General features: G+C 39.4%; 1 protein-coding gene and 1 long non-coding RNA gene across 11 annotated transcripts in view; one reads left to right on the top strand and one right to left on the bottom strand.

The window, feature by feature from the left end:
* Positions 1 to 22,212, top strand: part of Mindy2 (MINDY lysine 48 deubiquitinase 2) — a 72,913-nt gene that overhangs the window by 16,446 nt on the left and 34,255 nt on the right. For 4 of the 6 annotated variants that reach the window (XM_087562816.1, NM_001429419.1, NM_001429420.1 and 1 more), the window contains 3 exon segments: positions 9,212 to 9,276; positions 13,933 to 14,091; positions 17,729 to 17,831. In XM_087562816.1, coding sequence (XP_087418942.1) covers positions 9,212 to 9,276; positions 13,933 to 14,091; positions 17,729 to 17,831 — 327 coding nt within the window. 6 annotated transcript variants of the gene reach the window in all.
* Positions 1 to 22,212, bottom strand: part of LOC102551907 (uncharacterized) — a 50,506-nt gene that overhangs the window by 14,075 nt on the left and 14,219 nt on the right. For all 5 annotated transcript variants that reach the window (XR_015627819.1, XR_015627821.1, XR_015627818.1 and 2 more), the window contains one exon: positions 17,673 to 17,793. This is a non-coding gene — a long non-coding RNA (uncharacterized LOC102551907). The remainder of the gene's footprint in view (positions 1 to 17,672; positions 17,794 to 22,212) is intronic.

Raw genomic sequence — 22,212 nt, 5'->3', positions numbered from 1 at the left:
GCAGATAGCTAATAGTTTCTCTCAAGTGTTCCAGACAACCAGCTAACTGGGTGAGAAAGTTGTGTGTGTGTGTGTGTGTGTGTGTGTGTGTGTGTGTGTGTGTAAAAGGGGGAAGGGAGTGTTGTAGAAAGTACTTCCTCTCAATCTGGGGGTTTCTACCCTGCCTTTGATCATTCAGTTTCCAGATAACGACACACACCCTTTATATTTACACTAGGCCTTAATCGGCACTAGAGCTGGGCAGATGTCTACCCTCTGTGCCATTAGAACCTACTTCTCCATCAGTAACCCCAAGTTATAATTTGTTCTATCTGGGCAGCTTTTAGCTCCAATTGGCTAGCCCTCATGGCTATGTTTTTATGATTCATCTAACCCATAATGGCTTTCTCCTCTCTCTACCTTCTTCCCCCTCCTCATGGTTTTCCCCTTTGTATTTTTTCTGGAGCAATCTGTAACCCTCGACTTGGCAAAATTCCCTATGTTTCTTTCAACATTTTTTTCTCTAAAATATTTTCATCAGAATCAGCTAACAAAATGTTATCCGTGTAATGATAAATGATAGATTGAGGAAATTGCTTATGAATTATTTCCAATGGCTGTTGCACAAAATATTGACATAAAGTTGGACTACTTAATATTCCCCATGGAAGTACCTTCCAATGGTATCTTCTAATTGGACCACTGTTGTTCAGAGTAGGTACTGAGAAAGCAAACCTTTCCCTATCCTGCTCATGCAAAGGTATTGTGAAAAAGCAGTCTTTCAAGTCAATTATTTAGGTAAAGGAAGTCCAGGCTGTAAAGGACCCAATGGCTGAATTATCTATGAACTATTCTTTTTTTTTTTTAAGATGTATTTATTTAATGTATATGAGTACACTGTAGCTGTGTTCAGACACACCAGAAGAGGGCATCAGATCCCATTACAGATGGTTGTGAGCCACCATGTGGTTGCTGGGAATTGAACTCAGGACCTCTGGAAGAGCAGTCAGTACTCTTAACCACTGAGCCATCTCTCCAGCCCCATGAACTATTCTTAAATTCATTATTCTTCTCCATTTTTCTGAATTCTTTTTTACAAAACACAGGGGGATTCCGTGGGCTAGGAGACTCTTCTATATGTTGAGCCTCCAGCTGTTCTTGTACCAGTTTCCATAAAAGTCTGTTTGATAACCATTTTGGGGGCAAGGCTGTTGGTATGTCAGTAGTGGCCCCTTTTATAAATTTAGAAACTCAGTCCCAGTAATGTCATATGTTAAGACAATTGGCACAGCTTGTGATTGCTCTCGATCACCTGTATCAATAAGGGGGAGTTTAAAAGAAAAAATTGAAAGTGGGGCTTTTAGAAAAAATATAAATATATATACACACATACATATATATTTCATATTCATTAATTATGTTTACTGTGTGCAGACCTCATAGTTATAGGTAAATTACTCAAAATCCTTAAATATATATAGATAAAGGGTAGATTAGTGGACTTTAAAGAGCCAAGAGGATGCTAAGTAGAATACAAAGAGGGCAGGGAGATGGCATGAGATGGGATCAGAGTCAATGGATTCAGATTGGAAAGGACCCAAATTGGCTGATGTAAAGACTAACATTTTTGCTGTGAATGAGCTGTGATTTCAGTGAGGACACTGGACACAGCGGTGACATGATCTGAACTTCACAAAAATGCTATAGCTGCTATTACACAGATAGCCTAATGCCATATTTGAATGTTTTTCTTTAAAAAAAAAAAAAACACCACAATTCCAGGGACGAGAGCAATGGCTGTAGTAGTTAAGAGTACTTGTTGCTCTTCCAGGGGACTGAGTTTGGTTCCCAAAACTCATGTCAGTTAGCTCATAATTGCCTGTAACTCCAGGCTGGATCCAAGGGATCCAACCTCTCCTGGTTTCCATGGGTACCTACATGCATGGCAAGCACTCATGCTAACTCATACACTGTATATAAATAAAAATTAAAAATGAATCTTTTAAAAAATATATAAGATGTGCATAGTGATACATACTTTAATCCTAGCACTCTGGAGGCAGAGGTAGGTGGATCTTTGAGTTCAAGGCCAGCTTAGTCTACAGAACAAGTTCCAGGACAGCTATGGTTACACAGAGAAACTCTGTTTGGGAGAAAGAGAGAAAGAGAAAGAGAGAGGGGGAGGGAGGGAGGGAGGGAGGGAGGGAGGGAGGGAGGGAGGGAGGGAGGGAGGGAAGGAGGGAGGGAGGGAGGGAAGGAAGAAAAGAAGGGCAGGCAGGCTTAAAGGAAGAACATCTTAAGATGTTCATTCGTAACTGAAAAACAGTTTGCTCGAACAAAGGCAAGACTTCACAGCTGTATGGGTTCAGCAGCCAACTCTGGATGATGGACAGATACTATAAAACTAGGACAAACCGTATAGTATCACAATGCTATGCAAAAATGCTTCATATCCAGAGTACAACGGCTTACAAAATATGCATTTTATCACAGGAAGGTGGGTAGGGTGGGGGAGCCACTTCACCTCACCAATTCTATCATAAGCCTAGTGAGCCTGGCTGTTTTATCACTAGTTACTCCAAGATACAAATGGAAATCTTTTCTATCCAAACAACAGTTTTAACTCCAGCTAAACCCAGTGATGGCTAACATCGGTCCTCTTGGGTTCTTAGGCTTGTTCTCTCCATTATATCTCAGAGTTTAGCCATGCTTCTAAACTCCCAGGCTCAGTAATCCTCCTGCCTTGGCCCACTATACCCTGGCAAGATAGGTGTTAGCACAATGCAGCACAACAGTGTTTGACAGTCCTTTACTTGTCTCTTCCCTCTTTATCAGCAAACGTATTTACTGAGCATCTGACCCATGGAGATGTAAGCAGGTAGTGAGAACCGTGTGGGAGATGAGATAGTTAAAAATTAGGACAAAGGTTAGTAGCTAACTCCATGCTATTTCTTCTGTCCCTTCCTCGATTCTCCCACTTCTCTTGCATCAGTCTTGTATACTGCCTGCCCAGAAGTCGTTCCCTTACTTCCTGCCCCAGCTATTGTTATTATAAGCGACCATCAGTCAGACAACATCTGGTCATCTCTTTGGTTGCCTAAAACATAGAGAGGTGCCTGACCTTCATCTTTCCGGCAGATTAGGAAGGACAATCATTTACAAATTGAAAACCCAGCTCTAAGACAACAAGAATAGTATAGTACAGTACAGTACAGTAATAAAAACAGGATGGTAGCATTTTTGATGTTTTAAAAATTACCTTGTGAATATGAACTATAAAAGTAGACCAGTATTAAGACATTTTAATTTTGGCCACAGTTAACTATTTGTCATTGTTTGGTTGGTTGATTTGGTTTGTTTTTCAAGACAGGGTTTCTCTGTGTGCCACAGTTGTCCTGGAACTCACTCTGTGGACCACGTTGGCCTCAAACTCGGAGATCTGCCTGCCTTTACCTCCCAAGTGCTGAAACTGAAGGCATGTGACACTTCCACCTGATGTCACTTTATTCATTTAAAAGATTTTATTTATTTGCATGTGTATCAAAGTTTTGCTTGCTGCATGTGTATATATGCACCATGTACATGTCTGGTGCAGGCAGAAGCCAGAGAAGGCATCAGATCCCCTAGAACTGGAGTTACAGATGGCTGTGATCCACCATGTGGGTGCTGGTGTCCTGGGTCCTCTGGAAGAGCAGCCAATGCTCCTAACCTCTAAACCACCCCTCCAGCTACAACTATGTTTTCTTTCCTGAGCTCATTTGGGATTAACTGTCTACTTGCCAGATTCTATCCTTGATATTCAGATGCTGAAAGTTCTTAGCATTCTTCTACCAGGGTAGCCTATGTACCAGTATACTCCTCTGAAAGCATCAGTTTCATCCTTCATCTAACTTAAAAATCTCACAGGGCTGGGATATAATTCAGGGGTAAGCCATGCCATTGTCTAGCAGGTGTGAAGTACTAGATCTTACCCTCAACATTAAAAAAGTAAATAAACATACACATAGATACGTGTGTATATATATGTATATATATGAGTATATATATTCTTTTATAGACAACCACACATTATATTACTTAGGGTTTTTTTATAATCTTGTTAGTTACCAGTCATATTTCCTACTAAAACCAATCTGACATGTTTATCTTTTAAAACAACCCATTTTAAAAGAGCACTCTTTGTCTCGGCTGTTTCACAAAGGCCTTGTAACTGCTCTGGAAGCACTCTGTGGCCAGCTGCAGAGCCTAGCCGCTCGCCTTTCAAAGCACTTGCTCGCCTATCTGTTTAGGTTCCAGCATCCATGTCAGTAAAGTACCTGAAAAACAAGCATAAGGACACCAGTTTGATCCCCCAAGAACCCAGGTCACAAAGCTGGGCATGGTAGAAGCACTTGGCTTTACACTTCTGGGGAAACCAAAACAGGAAGCTTCCTGGGGTTCAGTGGCCAGCTACCATAGCCTGCTAGATGCATGCTGGATCCCAGTGAGGAACCCTGTCTCAGAACTCAGAGTAGAGGGCTCACAAGGATCAACAGGAGAGACTGACCTCTGGCCTCTGTACACACACACACACACACACACACACACACACACACACACACACATACACACGAAACAAATACCCTGGACACAGTGGTACCTGATGTAATCCCTGTACTGCAGAAGTAGGCAGGAGGATCCCGAGTTCAAGACTAGCCTGGGTTACGTAATGAGCACCTGTCTCAAAACAAGCAAAAAAGGCTGGAGAGATGGCTCAGTGGTTAAGAGCATCTACTGCTTTTCCAAATGATTCACATTCCAGCCCTAGCATCCATGTCAGGTAGCTTACAACTGCCTGTACTTCCAGACCTGACACTGTCTTTTGGCCTCTGCAGGCACTCATGCTCACATGTCTGTATACATATATAATATTTAACATTTTTATTTTCTCTCTCTCTCTCTCTCTCTCTCTCTCTCTCTCTCTCTCTCTCTGTATGTGTGTGTGTGTGTGTGTGTGTGTGTGTGTGTGTGTGTGTGTGTGTGTGTGTATACAGTGCCTACGTATGGAGGTCAGAAGAAGGCATAGGATGTCCTGTGGCTGGGTTACAGGCAGTCGTGAGCTGCGTAATATGGGTGCTAGGAACCAAACTCAGGTCCTCTTGAAGAATATGTGCTCTTAACTGCTGAGCTATATTTCTAGTTGTCTCACACATAATTTTAAAAGATAATAAATCATTAAAACTTGAAGGGGGAAAAATACTTTTGTTTCATGAAATACGAGTCTTGCATACTCCCTGTTGTCCTAGAGCTGACAGTCATCTCCCTTCAGGCTCCATGGAGAGCTGTGGGGAACAAGTATCTTTTTTATGCAGAGAATGTTTTGAAAGTAAGTACTCAAAGGCTCAAAGGTGGGATAATCTAGACAAAAGTATACTCTTAGATTATTTATTTACATGTCTAAAAATGAAAGGTGTTTTCTTAGAAGTTCAATTTCTTCTTTTTAAAAAGATTTGATTGGGTTGGGGATTTGGCTCAGTGGTAGAGCGCTTGCCTAGCAAGCGCAAGGACCTGGGTTCGGTCCCCAGCTCCGAAAAAAAGAAAAGAAAAGAAAAAAAAAGATTTGATTTTAATGACTAGGTTTAATTCAGTGGTAAGAACATAACTTACCACTCAACAAAGTTCTGGGTTTGATCAATCAGATTCCTGTAGTACAAATTCTTTCTAAACTATATGGTTCCAGCATTGTGTGCCTACAACACTAGTTGTCTTGTGCTAGATAATAAATCATCCTAGTGTTTAATGGTACCAAACAATAATCCTTTGTTCTTTCACAGCATCTTCCGGTCAGGAATCTAGGTGGCAGCCTCATTCAAGGTCTTAGGAGACTGCAGACATGGTGCCCACCAGCACTGCCACCTCAAGTGAAAATGCAGCTATGGAAAGTTGGTGGCTGTTCACACACTCAGTTGATGGCAAGACTCAGGTTTTCATAGTTCTGACACTAAAGCTATTAGTTACCTGATGACTTTTGGCTGGAAGCCTCCCGCCATAGGAGCCTCTCCATTAGGAGCCTCACAACACAGAACACATCTTCAGAGTAAAAGTAGAGAGTACAACAGTAAAAGCTACAATATTTTGTATTCTAATATAGAAGTGACACCTCATTACTCCATCATATTTTGTTTGTTAGAGGTAAATCAGGCAGGTATGGCAAAATCCACCTATAATCCCAGCACTGGAGAGACTGAGGCCTGATTTCAAGGCTAGCCTGGGCCTTGAATATGAATATGACTCTAATCAAGAACACGGCGGGGTGGGGGTGGGGGACACCAAGATGAGTCAGTAAATTCATTCTGTGTTCAAGGATATATTTTTTAAAAGACATAAATATCAAGAGTCTTGTCATCAGCCCCCAAGCTTTTGTTTCTGTAAGAACATCCTTTAATTCTGTCTCATCTAATGTTCCACATCCTGGGCCAACTAACATGGTAGCTAAGAAAGCAAAAGAAACATAGAACACAATAAAATATAGGATGCAGGGGTTGGGGATTTAGCTCAGTGGTAGAGCGCTTGCCTAGCAAGCGAAAGGCACTGGGTTCGGTCCCCAGCTCCGAAAAAAAGAAAAAAGAAAAAAAAAATATAGGATGCAAACAGACCACTCACGTTCATTATCTGAATAAGTGTCACATAGAGTTGATAGTTCTTGTATGAGTAAAATAAAGTCATTGCTGGTATAACTTCTCTGTCTTAAAATACTAGATTGATGTCTATAGAAATTCTTTTGTTTTCAGAGTTGCAAAGCCTAAGACAGCAGTACTCAACCTGTGGATCACATATCAGATATTTGCATGATGATTCATAACAGTAGCAAAATTACACTTATGAAGTAGCAACAAAATAATTTTATGATTGGGAGTCACCACAACTGAAGGAACTGTATTAAAGGGTTGCAGCATTAGGAAGGTTGAGAGTCACTGGCTTAAGCGAATGTTTGGTGTAGTCTTTATAAATTTATTTCAAAGTAGAAGGTAAAGGTTACAGTAAAGCCATTTTATTAACTTGTTAGCTACTTGGGTAAGAAGCTAATTCCATACTGTTTCTATCATACATAATTCCTTACTGTTTCTGTCATCATAATTCCTTACTGTTTCTATCAATAGAAATTCCATTTAAATTGAAAGATTTGAACATTTAAAAGGGGACACATAATGGATAAATAAAATATATGTAAATATCTGTAAACTCTAAAGAGCTAAGGATCTTTCAGAATCTACATAGCTATTTCCATTTGGGGAAAAATACAGCAAGCAAACAACAACAAACTATCATAAAGTGTAAGAAAGATAAAAGACTATGAAAAAATCTCCATTACATATATCACAGAAATTGTGCTAATTCCTCTAATTTTGAAAGAGCTTTTAGGGTCATTAAGATGGCTTAGTGAGCAAAGGTACCATCAAGACTGATCACCTGATGTCAGTCCCCAAGCCCGAAATGATGGGCAGAAAGCGCTCAATCCCACACCTTGCTCTCTGACCTCCACATGGCACTCATGCATGGGTGCATGCACAGGTACACACACACACACACACACACACACACACACACACACACACACTAAATGAAATAGAAATATGATGAAAATGTAAAAGAATTTTTACAACTCAATAAAGTGATAGTAATTATACAGATAATTTAAAGAAAAGACATATGCATTTAATAATTTTACAGGCAATTCATAGAATGTAGTTCTATGGTAGAGCACACGCTTAGCATGTTCAAAGCCCTGATTCAATACACAAGCACACCAGAATCTTTATATATATATATATATATATATATATATATATATATATATATATATATATATATATGCTAAGAATGGCATTGTATGTCTTTATTCCTAGCTCTTGGGAGGCAGAAGCAGGTGGATCTCTCTATGAGTTCGAGGCCACCCACAATCTCACAGTGAGACCCTGTCTAAAGAGAGACAGACAGACAGACAGACAGACATACAGACAGACAGAGAAAGACAGAGACAGAGAGACATGGATACAGAGAGAGCAATAGCTATTCTTCCAGAGGACCCAATTCAATTGTACCCACCAGGAAACAGCTCACAACTGTCTATAATTCCAGCCCCGGGGGATTTGACACACTCCCTACCCTCTGAAGTAACATATGATGCACAGACATACATGCAGCAAAAAAAAAAAAAAAACCCATACACAGAAATAAAAACTTAAAAGTGTGTGTGTGTGAAGAAAAAGAGACAGACCAGAAAGATACTACATAATAAACGTGTCCTCCACATTTTTTAAGTTTTTAAAAATATATTAAAAAGTTTTACATGCATTAAAAAATGATAACATCTATAGCTTATAAAATCATTGGAGAAGTAATTAAATTATATATAGCAACCGAAGTTGGTGTTTTCTTTGAGATCTCTATGAGTTGTAGAAAGATGCCAAAATATATTGTAGATGTAAAATAAGAGAATATTCAGGTTGGGACTTATGGCATAGACCTCCAAGTCTAGTTATTCTGGAGGAGCTCTAGTTCAAGGCCAGCCTGGGCAACTTGGTAAGACTTTATCTTGAAGACTAGAAGAGGGGGCTGGAGAGATGTCTCAGTGGTTAAGAGCACTTTCTGCTCTTGCAGAGGACCTGGGTTTGATCCTAGCACCCACATGGCAGCTCACAACCACCTATAACTGCAGCTCCAGGATGCCCTCTGACACTCTACCTCAGACACACATGTACACAGATATACATGCTGGCAATACACCCATTTTTTTCATTTAAAAGGGTCTGGAAATATAGTTCAGTGGGTAGAGTCGGTTCAGTCTACAGTACCACAAAAAAGAAAACAGGGAAAAAGGAAGGGAAAGTCCATGAGCATTGCACTGTGGACACTGAAAACTAGATAAGACGAGCAGTCAGCTTGGACTTTCTGGTTAGAACTAAGGGGCCAACTTGATAAGCAACCTGTTGCTGCAATGTTTAAAAGTTTATAGTCGGGCTGGAGAGGTGGCTCAGTGGTTAGGGGCACTGGCTGCTCTTCCAGAGATCCTGAGTTCAATTCCCCACAGCCACATGGTGGCTCACAACCATCTGTGATGGGATCCGATGCCATCCTCTGCTGTGCCTGAAGACAGCTACAGTTTACTTACGTAAGTTTTTTAAGTTTATAATTAAAATCTTTTATAAGCAGAAAGAATTTTTTAAAGGCAATTCATAATTTCTTTTTACAGGCGATTACATGCTTGAGGCAAAGCCAAAAGAAATCTCAGAAATTCAACGTGTAAATTATGAACAGGTAATAAATATGACTTTTATGTTAAAACATGCAATTTTGTATTATGAATTTATGCATTGAACTTTGCCTGTGGTTTGAAACCTTTCCTGGGGCTGGAGAGATGGCTCAGTGGTTAGGAGCACTGAGTGTTCTTCCCAAGGTCCTGAGTTCAAATCCCAGCAACCACATGGTGGCTCACAACCATCTGTAATGGGATCTGATGCCCTCTTCTGGTGTGTCTGGAGACAGCGACAGTGTACTCATACCATAAAAGAATAAATTTTTTAAAAAAGAAAACAAAAAAGAAACCTTTCCTGTACAGGACTAGAGAAGGGGTGCATTAGGCTCTGCCAGCTACTTCAGTTCAGGTCTGCTGCTTGTTCTTTCTTTTCTCTCTCTTTCTTCAAAACTACCCTTTAAAACTGTAAAAATAGTTCTTAACTCAGAGCCATATTTGGTTCAAAAACCATAATTTTTAGACTCTGCATGTATGTGCTAGTGATTTATTGGTATCATTTATAAATCCATACAGGATAACTTGGCATTTTCCTGAAAAATTTACTCTCAAGTGAATTTGTCGTTGGTTTGTCCTTTCTTGTATCATTTAAAGGATTATCATTTTTCCAGTGCTGAGAATTGAATTCAATACCTTGTACTGCCAGTCCTCAAGTTACGCTTAGGGTAAGGCTGAGTAAGTGTTGCCTGAGGTGTCAGGACACGTTCTGTCGCTGTACAGTTTCAACAAGTCCACATACTTGGCCCATTCTTTTGAGATCCTATTCTGTAGCAAAGATAGAGCAGGAAAGCACATTCCCAATGCTGGCCTCATTTTCTTCAGTATTCTTAGTATTTGTTAATAGAAAGAAAAAGAAATTTAACTTTTTTGTTTGTTTTTTGTTTTGGTTTGGTTTTTTGAGACAGAGTTTCTCTGTATATATAGCCCTGGCTGTCTTGGAACTCTGTAGACCAGGCCGCCTCAAACTCATAGACCCACCTGCCTCTGCCTCGTGGGCACTGGGTACTGGGATTAAAAATTAACTTCTTTTGAGGAAGGAAAGGTCACCACTTCTACTGTGGAGGAAATGAACGTCACTAGGGATTCGTTTCACTTTTAAATGAAATCAGCTGGGCATGGTGAGACCTGACCTGCACAGAGTTCCACGCCAACCAGAACTACACAGTGAGACCCTGTCTCAAAGAACAAAGCCACAAAACAATCATCAGGCCCAAATGCACATCAGGAAACAAAATTCATTTCTAGTTTTCAGAGTTTGTTTGTTTGTTTGTTTATGGAGACAGGGTTTCACTGTGTAGACTTGGCTGTCCTGGAGCTCACAATGTAGACCAGGCTGGCCTTGAACTCACAGAGATTTACTTTCCTCTGCCTTCCAAATGCTGGGATTAATTTACAAAGTCTCTTGAGTTTAAATGTTCATGTAATCTTGTAATACAATTGAAAGACCAACATCTTGCGTTATAGGTAATCTATATCTAAAGCCAACTTTGTGTGCTGATTTACATTTTATTAGAAAAGACTGGAGCGTAACTCAGAGGGACCTGGGTTACTACTCAGTAACTTCCCCAAAAGTTCCTAGGAGAATTTATAGCTTAGAGCAGTGACGATTTTTTTTAAAATTTCATGTGCATTGATGTTTTGCCTGTGTGTCTGTCTTTGTGAGGATGTCATTTGGATGCCGCTCTTAACACTCAGACACCACCACCCCTACAGCAGTGATTTTCAAACAGTTTTCAGCGGTAGAAATTTCTCCATGAAATCTTACATATGCTTCTAGTATATAAAACTAATAAATGACATTTTTAATTGGTTTTTTAAGCTAGCATAGAAAGTGATGTATTTTATCATGAAATTTTCATGCATGCTTGTTCTTAGGTTACCCCCTCGTGCTCTCGCCCCTTCTCTGGCTCCCTTCTTCCCAATTCACATGAATTCATTACTGGTGTTTCCCCTCCTTCCCCCCACCTTTAGAGTTCATCTTCCCCTTTCCAAGTTCTCTTTTTAATCTAATAACTCATGTCCACATTTAAAAATAGTATTTTATAATACTTGTAGTTATGAAATTGTAAGGTTCAATTTATTTCACTTATAAAGTTTATGTAATTTCTTACTGAACTCAATGAGATATTTTTTGATAACACCAAAACTGAAATTCAGAATAGTGGCTGGTCATTCTGGTGTCTGTTGGAGGCCTAAGGATCCACCTGACAAGTGTTTGAAGGTGATGGCATTATGTTTGTTCCCTTTAAACCACCAGGCAATCTGGCTGCATTTGCATTATGGTGGCTTGGACTCCTGAGGAGTGGAAGGAAAGCTCTGCTTCACTTTGAGACAGAGGATATATAAGGGCTTAAGGCAAACACCATGATTTCACTGAGATGATTCAGTGCATAAAGGAATTTAATTCCTGGAACCCATGTGGTAAATTCCTATAAAGACTTTCACAGTGTAAGGAAACATGGTGTGCATGGATGACAAGAGGATTGCATTTTTTATTTTTATTTTTGCAGTTGTAGGGTATTTAATGAGAACTTTACACAAGCTAGCTGTAGTGAGGACTCTACCACTAAGCTGTGCCTTCAGCCTGACAGGTTTTTTTTTGTTTGTTTGTTTGGTTTTTTTTGGTTCTTTTTTTTCGGAGCTGAGGACTGAACCCAGGGCCTTGTGCTTCCTAGGCAAGCGCTCATGTGTTTGCAAAACATGCTTTTGTTTAAGCTGGCTGTGACAAATATCACATTTATTCTAAGAGATCAGGAAGCAGGGTGGAGGACTGAAAATTGAAGGCCTGGCCTATATAGCAAGACTGTCTGAAATAAATAAAAGCATGGTTTGTATTTAAATTTAAAATACTTCTTTAGGCTAGCAGTACCCTTGAGAGGAATTGTAAAACAGTTTTACCGGCGGGGTTGGGGATTTAGCTCAGTGGTAGAGCGCTTGCCTAGCAAGCGCAAGGCCCTGGGTTCGATCCCCAGCTCCAAAAAAATGAAAAGGAAAAAAAAAAAAAAGGTATATCAGCAATCATCCCTCACTCTTAAATTTTATACCATAATCATCAATTGAGAATCAGGAAGAGGTTTATTCTTTAACATTTGTTTATAAATTTATCTATATTATCAGTTTTATTACTCTTGATGGTTATTAAATTGTAGGAAATTATTTTACAGGGTTTTGTTTTTGTTTTTGTTTTTGTTTTTTTTGAGGCTTAGTCTTACTATGAAGCTTCGCCTGGCCTTGAATTTCCTATCTTTCTGCTTCCATTTCTCTAATGCTGGAATTATAGTATGTGTTGGCTTTTACTTGTTCTATGAGATATATCTTGTTTATTCTTATATTTAATTGTTTAAAAACCCAGAAAAACTGGTTTTAAAATAATCTTCATTAAATAATTTATGACCAAATTTATCTTTAATTAATTAATTAATGTAGCCACCCATGTGCATGTGCTACAGATTGCTTGTAAGAGTTGAGGACACCATTGCAGAAATCAGTTCTTTCTATTGTGGGTTCTAACAATGAAATTCAGATCATCAGACTTGTACAGCAAGTACCTTTACTCACCCCTTGATCTCAGCAGTTAGATTTTATGATCTGTTCTCTGTCTGTCTCTGAGACTTCACCTACAACTCCCCTCATTTATTTAGATCTTCACTTACTGAGCTCCTTGCTGTCCACAGGCAGTGTAATACGCCCATTTTTACATCGCTGTTCCTTTGGTAGTGGTTGTTGTTCTTGGTGGTGGTGGTGGGTGGTGTGTGGGTGGTGGTGGTGGTGGTGGTGGTGGTGGTGTGTGTGTGTGTGTGTGTGTGTGTGTGTGTGTGTGTGTGCGCGCGCGCGTGCTTGTAATTAGTGTTCCCTTCTGTCTGGAAGGGTTCCCACCACTACCACCAGAGCTTCTCAGAACTTGTTTTTTTTTTCCTTTTCTTTTTTTTTTTATTTTCATCTCTCTTGTCTTTTTTTCCTTCCTTCTATCCTTTTTCTTTTCTAATCTTTCCTTATCTTTTCTCTTTTCCTTTCTTTCTTTTCTTCCCTTTGCTTTCCAAGACAGGTTTTCCTGGGTAGCCCTGCCTGTCCTGGAACCTGCTCTGTATACCAGGCTGGACTTGAACTCAGAGAGATCTGCCTGCCTCTGCCTCACCAGTGCTGGGATTAAAGCACGTGCTAACCTAGTCTACCTTCTGCCACTGCACAGCCTCATACTGCTCAGTCTTTCTTGTTAATGCTTAGCATCCTGTTGTATGTTTACATGGCCATCTCTTGTAGTAGCACTAATTACCTGACAGCAGAAGTCCTGGTGTATTCACTATTGTTTACTAGAACTCAGGTTAGTACTTGGTACACAGTACATACTTAATAAAGGTCTGCTCAGGGCTGAAGATGTGGTTTATCTGTATGCACAAACCCCTGGGTTGGGTTCCTAGTGCTGTAGGACTATAATAAAAGAAAAAGAATAAAATAAAATCAGAAAATGAAAATAAAAGTGTTGATGGAAATAACAGGTCTTTTTTACTGTTTTTAGAAACAGGGTCTTGCTGTGTTGCTTAGGGTAGTCTGGAAGTCTTGGGCTTAAATGAGAACCGTATGGGGACTACAGGCACATGCCACCACAACTTTTTAATAGTAATTATTCTTCTGAACTCTGCTTCTTTCCTTTGTATTTGCAGAATATGAGCGATGCTATGGCAATCTTGCACAAACTGCAGACAGGCCTGGATGTGAATGTCAGGTTCACTGGGGTACGAGTTTTCGAGTACACACCAGAGTGCATAGTCTTTGATCTTCTAGATATTCCTTTGTATCATGGGTGGTTAGTGGACCCTCAGGTAAGTAGAATTTGAGTTATATAAACACAGGGGGCTGGAGGGAGGGAGGCCTCAGTGGTCAAGAGCACTGGCTACTGTAGACAGGTCACAACTCTCTGTAATTCTAGTTCCAGGGGGTCCAGTGCCCTCTTCTGACCCATGCAACCACCAACATACCACTGGGGCACAGACATACGTGTAGGCAAAACATTTATATACATAAAATAAAAATGTTTCAGTTACATAAATACAAATGCAGGAAGTTATTCTAAACATATATATTTGTATTTGTATTTATATTTAATTTATATATTCTAAATTGTTTTGGTTTTTATATTTAATTATAGATGATATATAGTTAATTTATATTTAACAGTATATATTATTTTATACATTTTATATAGTATATAATAATTGTTATTCATTGTTTATTATATATTGTTAATTGATATTATAAATTAATTATATTATTAATAATTGTATATAATGATTATTATATGTGGTATTATATAATAGATAATATTATATATTTAATATTTGTATATGTTGTACTTAATTTTATATATAAAATAATTATATACTTAATTAAATTTATTTGTTTATTTAATTGCCTATCAATATCCCATTGCTCTGTTATTTGCTGAAAAATTATTCAGGACCAATTAACTATCTTGATACTCATTTGAAAAGTGATACACACACCTTTTTTTGTTCAATTTGTTTTAACTCTCTAACATAGTTGGAATAAGGTGAAATCATAATGGGCACTTGTTTTGTTTTCGTTTTTGTGGCCAGGCCCGTATGGTCTCCCAGGCTGACCTGGCACTCATTCTGTAGTCCAGGATGGTCATGACTCCGACTCTGCCTAACACCACTTCCTGCCTTTCTCTGACATTCTCACTTTACTGTAGAGACACTTCTGTTTTTCTCTTGGCTAAGCAGGTCAGCTTGTTCCTCTCAGAGCTGCTAATGTTGCTGTAGGTCCTGGCATGAAACCCAGAGCCCTGTGCTTGCCAGGCAAGTCTGCACTCTCAGCCCAGCTCAGTTTTGCAGTGAATGGATTAATATTCACTGTGGACTCCTATTCTCCTGGTACCTTGTTTTCTCAGATCTTCACATATTTGGTTCTTTGTATATCAAAAGTTCTTGTCAAATATTATCTTGTCAAAGAGGACCTCCCTAAACTTATTACTCTTCCTCTTGTCACCATTTTCTCTCCCTTTACTATGTTTTTACCATTTATCATTAACTACAATTATTATCTTTACCTGGCTGACTATAATTTCTCAATAAATGTTTATTCTGTGGGCCTGGGATCTTATGTCTCAGCATTTAGAATAGTGTGTTGCACACAGTAGGTGCTTAATAAATATTAACTGATGGATACATTGTGGCTTCATTAGCTATTGAGAGAGAGAGGCCATGGTAGCAGAGGCTTGCCCATACCCTCCATCCCCGTCTATTGCTAAAAGCAACTGGTATTCTGGGCAGTAGAGTGGTAGATAGTTCACTTTAACAAGGATATCTGTGTTAATCGGTACTCTTTCACGAAGGATGTCACCAAAAGTCAACCATACCCAGCATTTTACACATGCCAGGTGTGTCCTGACAGGTAGCAATGCCAGGTAGTTTTACTTCTTGTGAATAACATGACATTAAACTAAACTCAAATCACCTGTTTGTATGTGTAGCTAGCTATAAGTTGTCCAGTCCACAGGGAAATAATATGCTTACAGAAAAAAATGAACTTCAGTGTAGTACAGAGGTGTTTCTGGTCTAAACAGAGGTTCTCAAGAGAAGTCTAAGTGCTTTAGATCTGTTCCATTCCCTTGTTTTCTAACAAATCTTGATGCTCAGAAGAGAACAAGAGAAGGCAAAAACTTTAAAACCCCTCAAAACTGGATGCTTCTTTCACTTCTAATTCTGTGGTCTCTAAATAGCTATGGCTTGGGTGTAGTAGTGCCCATATTTACTACCAGCATTTGGAAGACAGGCAGGCCTCTTCCTGATCTACAGAGAGAATTCCAGGACAGCTAGGGTTACATAGAGAGAGACCTTGTCTCAAAAGAGAAAACTATCTTGCAAATAAATATATCCTTTTGGATAATGAACACTAGAATTCAGTCACTTGAGAAGATGTTTCTAAATGATTGATAATTAATATTTTATTTTATTTTTTAGCTAGGATCTCATTCATCCTAGAATGGCTTCAAACTCCTATATAACAGAGGAATCACCTTAAACTCCTGATCCACCTGCTTCCACCTTCCAAGTGCTAAGGCTACATAAATGTACAGGCCACCACACCCTCTGTAGCAATCAGTGAGCTGAAAAGGGCAGACACTAACACATAATTCTGTCCTTGTAAAATCATTTTTCAAGAATGAAGCAAAGTTGTTTTCAAATTACATTTTAGAAATTTGCTATTACTAGGGTTTTGTTAGTAGAAATATATAAGCATTTGGACAAGAAGTAAAATTACTCCAAGTATAAAGAAAAACTAGATATAATGTATATAACATTGATAAATCTAAGTTACTGGTGATTAACAAATAACAAACATTTTTGGATACTAAAACCTTCTAAACTCTGCAAAAATAACAGAAATTAAAAGGAGAATGAATGAAAGTATTCCAAAGACCCAACATTAATTGTTCAAAAAAGAAAATAACAATTTCTGTCTTTAATTTTGTAATAAGTCTTGCTTTGTTATTGAGTTTGGCCTCAGCAAATACTTAAAAAGACAATGATTGTGAGCTGGATTAAAGCAGATTTGTTTTTTTATGTTGATAAGAGACACACATAAAATATAATTATATAGAGAGATTGTAAGGACAAAAGAATGCCTCAAAATTAATAAAAGTAGTGGGCAGACAGCATGGGCATTCTGAGTTTGAGGCCAGCCTGAAACTTATGAGACCTCCCTCTCAAAAAAAAAAAAAAGAAAGAAAGAAAAAGAAGAAAGAAAGAGAGAAAGAAGGAGAAAAAGAAAGTAAGATAAGCCTGAAGCTGTCATGGGAGGAGGAGGGTTCAGCATCAAGGGCACAGGCATGTGCCACCATGCTGTTTGAAAACATCTGTGTTTTATCTGAACACTAAATTTTTCTTTTTCTAAATTTATTTTTGTTTTATGTGTATGGATGTTCTGTCTGCATGTATGTTTGTATACTGTGTTTGTGCAGTGCCTCAGAGACCAAAAGATGGTGTTGGCTTCTGGAAGTGGAGTTGCAGACAGTTGTGACACCTATGTGGGTGCTAGGAAAATAACCCAGGTCTTCTGAGAAAACAGCCAGTGCTTTTAGCTCTGAGTCAGATCTCTACCCCCCTGAAATTTTCTTACTTTTTTCTCCTGAATATCTCATGTATTATAGTGGCTTAAATGTTCTATAGTCTTTAAGTCTTTAAAGTCTAAAAGTGTTTAAAGGCTTTATAGTCTTAAAGTTGCATGAAATAACTATCATTTTTTGCACAATTCGAATATCACTGCAGTAGTTTTCATGATGGGTATGAAACTGCTTTTCAAGGTTCCATGCTGTCTTTCTCCCAAGCATTTCCATTTAATGTTGTTATTAGAAAACATGCTTTCAGAGTGCAGGGCTTACCTTTGTTACTGTTTCCAATCTCTCCGGGACTAGTGGGACCATCATGTGTTTTCCAGATCGATGACATTGTAAGAGCTGTTGGCAACTGCAGCTACAACCAGCTGGTGGAGAAGATCATCTCCTGTAAGCAGTCGGACAACAGCCAGTTGGTTAGTGAAGGTGGGTGAGCGCTGCTCATACCTGCTGGGATAACTTGTCTTGAAATCCATTGAGTGCACATTCATCTTTTATAAGGATACAAAATAACGGTTTCTTTATAACATATTCATAGCTGTAAATTGTTTAGACAGGACTTCTAAAAATACCACAAGTGGTGGCACTTGTAATAATTAAGAGAAGCATTCGTAGGCATGCCAGGAAAGGATTCTTTCTGGACCTATTCATCTGCCATGTAAAATCAGGGCAGGGTGCTGATAGACGCTTTGAGTCACTTACAGCTTTGGCATGGTCAAATGTCCAATGAAGTGGGTTGCTTTATTGACCCTGAACCCTCTATCTGAGGAGAGCGTATGTATTCTCCACTGTGAATCGGTGCAGTTCAGTATAAAAGCCTCATTCTGGAACATGAGTAACTGACAGAGATTACTAACTTCACTGTCACAGAGACAGGTCAATATTTTTTCAGTCTTTCTTTTTCTCCCATTCTCAAGAGTTCTATGTCACTTTTCCTCAATAAGTCTACATTTACTCCATTTAAAAATATATAACTTTTTCAGCTGTGCTCCAGTTAATAGTGAGTAAAGAGATTTGAAACCAGAATGTTCTCAGGCTGGAAGCCATTCACATAAACTTTAACCACCACTCACTCGGTTCTTCCTTAGAATGGTAAAAGGAAGAAAGGAAGGAAAAAGAAAAGAAAAAAATCAGAGGAGGCGGGGGCAAGGAATGAGTCTCTCAGACAAAGTTCTTCAAAATGTAGCACAATAAAAATTGATTTTATATATATATACATATATATCACATTTTTAAAAATTAAAGCTAGTTTTTATAAGGCTACATTATAGACTAGGGGCTGGGCAAAGTGGCATATGTTTTTAATACCAGCATTCAGGAGACAGAGGCAGGAGGATCTTTGTGAGTTTGAGACCAGCCTGGTCTATGTAATAAGTTTCAGGACAGCCAGGACTACATAGAGACCCTGTCTCAAAAACAAACAAACAAAACAATGGTCTAAGCTAGGGAGATGACTCAGTTGGTCAAATTCCTGATGTGTAAGACCTGTATTGGATCTCTTATCTCACATAAAAGGAAGCACTTCGGAGACAGGAGGATCCTGGGGGGCCAGCTAGTCAACCATTCTAGCTAAATTGCTAAAGATCCTGTCTCAGACAAAAGGAGATAGCAACAAGGAAGACCTACATTAATCCCTGGCCCTCCATCTGAACACACACTTGCATACATATGCATGCACACACATGAACACACACACCAAAAACAAAAGACAATATAAGAGCACTTAAAGCTCACTCCTCCAGCCGAGCAAGATGCCCAAAAGACTGAAGGCTGAGGGAAAGAAGGTGGCCCCAGCCCCCACCGTCGTCAAGAAACAGGAGGCCAAAAAAGGTGGTCAATCCTTTGTTTGAGAAAAGGCCCAAGAACTTCAGCATTGGGCAGGACACCTAGCCCAAAAGAGATCTCACATGCTTCGTCAAATGGCCCTGCTACATCAGGCTGCAGCGGCAAAGAGCCATCCTCTATAAGCGGCTCAAAGTACCTCCTGCCATCAACCAGCTCACCCAGGCCCTGGACAGGCAAACAGCGACTCAGCTGCTTAAGCTCACCCACAAGTACAGGCCAGAGACAAAGCAGGAGAAGAAGCAAGGCTTATGGCCCATGCTGAGAAGAAAGCTGTTGTCAAAGGGGACATCTCAGCTAAGAGACCGCCTGTCCTCCAAGCAGAGGTCAATATAGTCACCACCTCAGTGGAGAACAAGAAGGCTCAGCTGGTGGTGATTGCCCATGATGTGGACCCCATTGAGCTGGTGGTCTTCCTGCCTGCCCTGTGTCGAAAGATGGGGATGCCCTACTGCATCATCAAGGGAAAGGCCAGGCTGGGGCGCCTGGTCCACAGGAAGACGTGCACCACTGTTGCCTTCACACAGGTCAACTCGGAAGACAAGGGTGCTCTGGCTAAGCTGGTGGAAGCTGTTAGGACCAATTATAATGACAGATATGATGAGATCTGCCGCCACTGGGGAGGCAACGTCCTGGGTCCTAAGTCTGTGGCTCGCATTGCCAAGCTGGAAAAGGTCAAGGCTAAAGAACTCACCACTAAACTCACCACTAAATGTACACTAAGTTTTCTGTACATAAATATAATTACAAAATTATCTTCCAAGAAAAGCATATAAAATGATATGTACATGACTTTCATTAACTAATCCTACTAATTGTATTAATTATCCAGGCTCTTATCTATTACTTGAAAAGATAATATAAACATACAGGACTCTGATCATTGATTTGTGTGACAGTTGTTTTATTACAACTTAAGACTGAAAAGTTTACATATTAGGAAGGAAACAAGCAATAAAGATATCATATCATAAAAATGCTGTCGCCTCCTCATATAGTGTCCCATGCCTCTTCTAATCCTAGTGCTTCAGAGTTTGGGATAGGAGAGCTGCCATGACTTTGAGTCCAGCCTGAGCTGTGGCCGTATAATGAGCTGCAGGCCAGTATGGGTTACAGTGTGAGATCACCTCAAAACAAAATCTTGTTTTCCCTCCAAATGCTCACTAAATGTACTTCTTCCTTCTATATTCCCAGTATCAGATGTATTCCTGAAAAGAAGTCTATAAAGGGAATTCCTATCTATAGAATCTACTTTATCACCAGCACTCCACACACTTTTAGAATTGTACTATTCTAGGGCTGCTAAGACGGCTCTTCTCACAGCAAACCTAATGACCTGAGTTTGATCTCCATTACTCATGGCAGAAAGAAAGACCCAAGTCCTGAAAGTTAGCCTCTGACATCTACATGCATCCAGTAACATGCATATACAACACATACACACACATACACACGATGATGATAATGATGGCAATGATGATGATGATGATAACTCTTTAAAATATAATTCAATGGTAATTGAAAGAACAAAATTCAAAATGTTAAGTATCAGAATGAATTCATGAAAGGGAGTTTGGGTGAGAAGCTACCAGAAACAGCCCGACAGCATCCTTCCCATGCCAGGCTCGATCCCACGAGGGTAGGAGCTCACTAAGTACAGTGAGCACAGGAAAGTCAGTTCCTTCATTACTTCCCTTTCCCCCTAACCTGACAGTGTAAGTCATTGCTTCTCCGACACTGACTCCCCAGCTGGGGTAACGGGCAGTGTAGATACATAGTATGGATGATTGGAAAGGAGTCACCTACTCTGATCTGCATAGAATTTTGGGGTACATATACTGTGCATGTTTATTATAAAGTCTAAGACATGCCAATTCGATAGCAGTGAAACGCTAAATGATTTTTACACTAAGAAGTGATCATATATGGAGTTTATCATAGATTAAAAGCTAACTAGTTTTCTGATAATAAGAAATAGCAATATGTAGTGTGCTTGAAATAATACCAGGCATGACTTTTATAAGACCCCAGGGTTCACACAAACAGGGAAGAGCCACAGGGGCTGTTTTTGCTCAGATTTTAGCAACTCCTTCCCACATGTTTGTGATCATATCTGCTTCCTTTCGTGTATAGCCTTCACTTGTACCTTCCTTTTGAATCAGTGAGATATCCAAACCGTTTATTTCTAACCTTATAAGTTTTCTTCTTAAGTGACAACTACTTTTGAATCCAAATATGACTTATGCCATGAGACCTCAAAATATAAGAAAGTCTTTCACTAGCATTCCCTTTGGTGGGAAAGCGCTGTGTAGCTGATGTCGGAAGCAGCTTCTGTGGTACTGAGGCCTGTGAGCAAGCACAGCCTTGCAGCATTGCCTCAGTAAGCAGCAGTCACCTGTTTCCCCTCGAGTGGCCATGCCTCTTGAATCTGGTTGCTATAATGATTGCTTTGTGACATGAACATAAGAAAGAATAAGGAACCCCCACCAACTGCCAGACTCCCCCAAAGCCTGCCATTTAGTTTTACATGTTTTTAAGAGTAACTTCTTACAACTGTTCCTGATATAAACACATGCTTATAAAACTAACCCCAGGATATTTACTCAAGATTTCTTTGCCCAGTTGCATTCATATTATCTTCAAGTAGTGGCAGTAATTATTAAATTATTAGATAATATCCATCATTGTTCTTTGTCCAAATTTGAGAAGTCTCAAAAACAATAAAAAGTTAGACTCTCTTAGTGAATATTCACATGTTCTTAATTCACCACTTGTTCACCCATTGAATAACTGCCTTTTTCTTTATTCTTACACAACACACTTTTTCTTCCTAAATCATATCAGAGCTAATTGCAAATGTTACGTCACTTCATTCATGAATGTGTCATCATTGTCTCTTTAAAAGAAGGAATTCTGCATAACTTCTCCATTGTGACCACAGTGACCTCAGGCAAGGCTGTGTCAC

The sequence above is a fragment of the Rattus norvegicus genome, chromosome 8 (genome assembly GCF_021556685.1).
Source record: "Rattus norvegicus strain SHRSP/BbbUtx chromosome 8, alternate assembly SHRSP_T2T, whole genome shotgun sequence".
NCBI lineage: Eukaryota > Metazoa > Chordata > Mammalia > Rodentia > Muridae > Rattus > Rattus norvegicus.
This window is presented reverse-complemented; position numbering and strand designations above follow the sequence as displayed.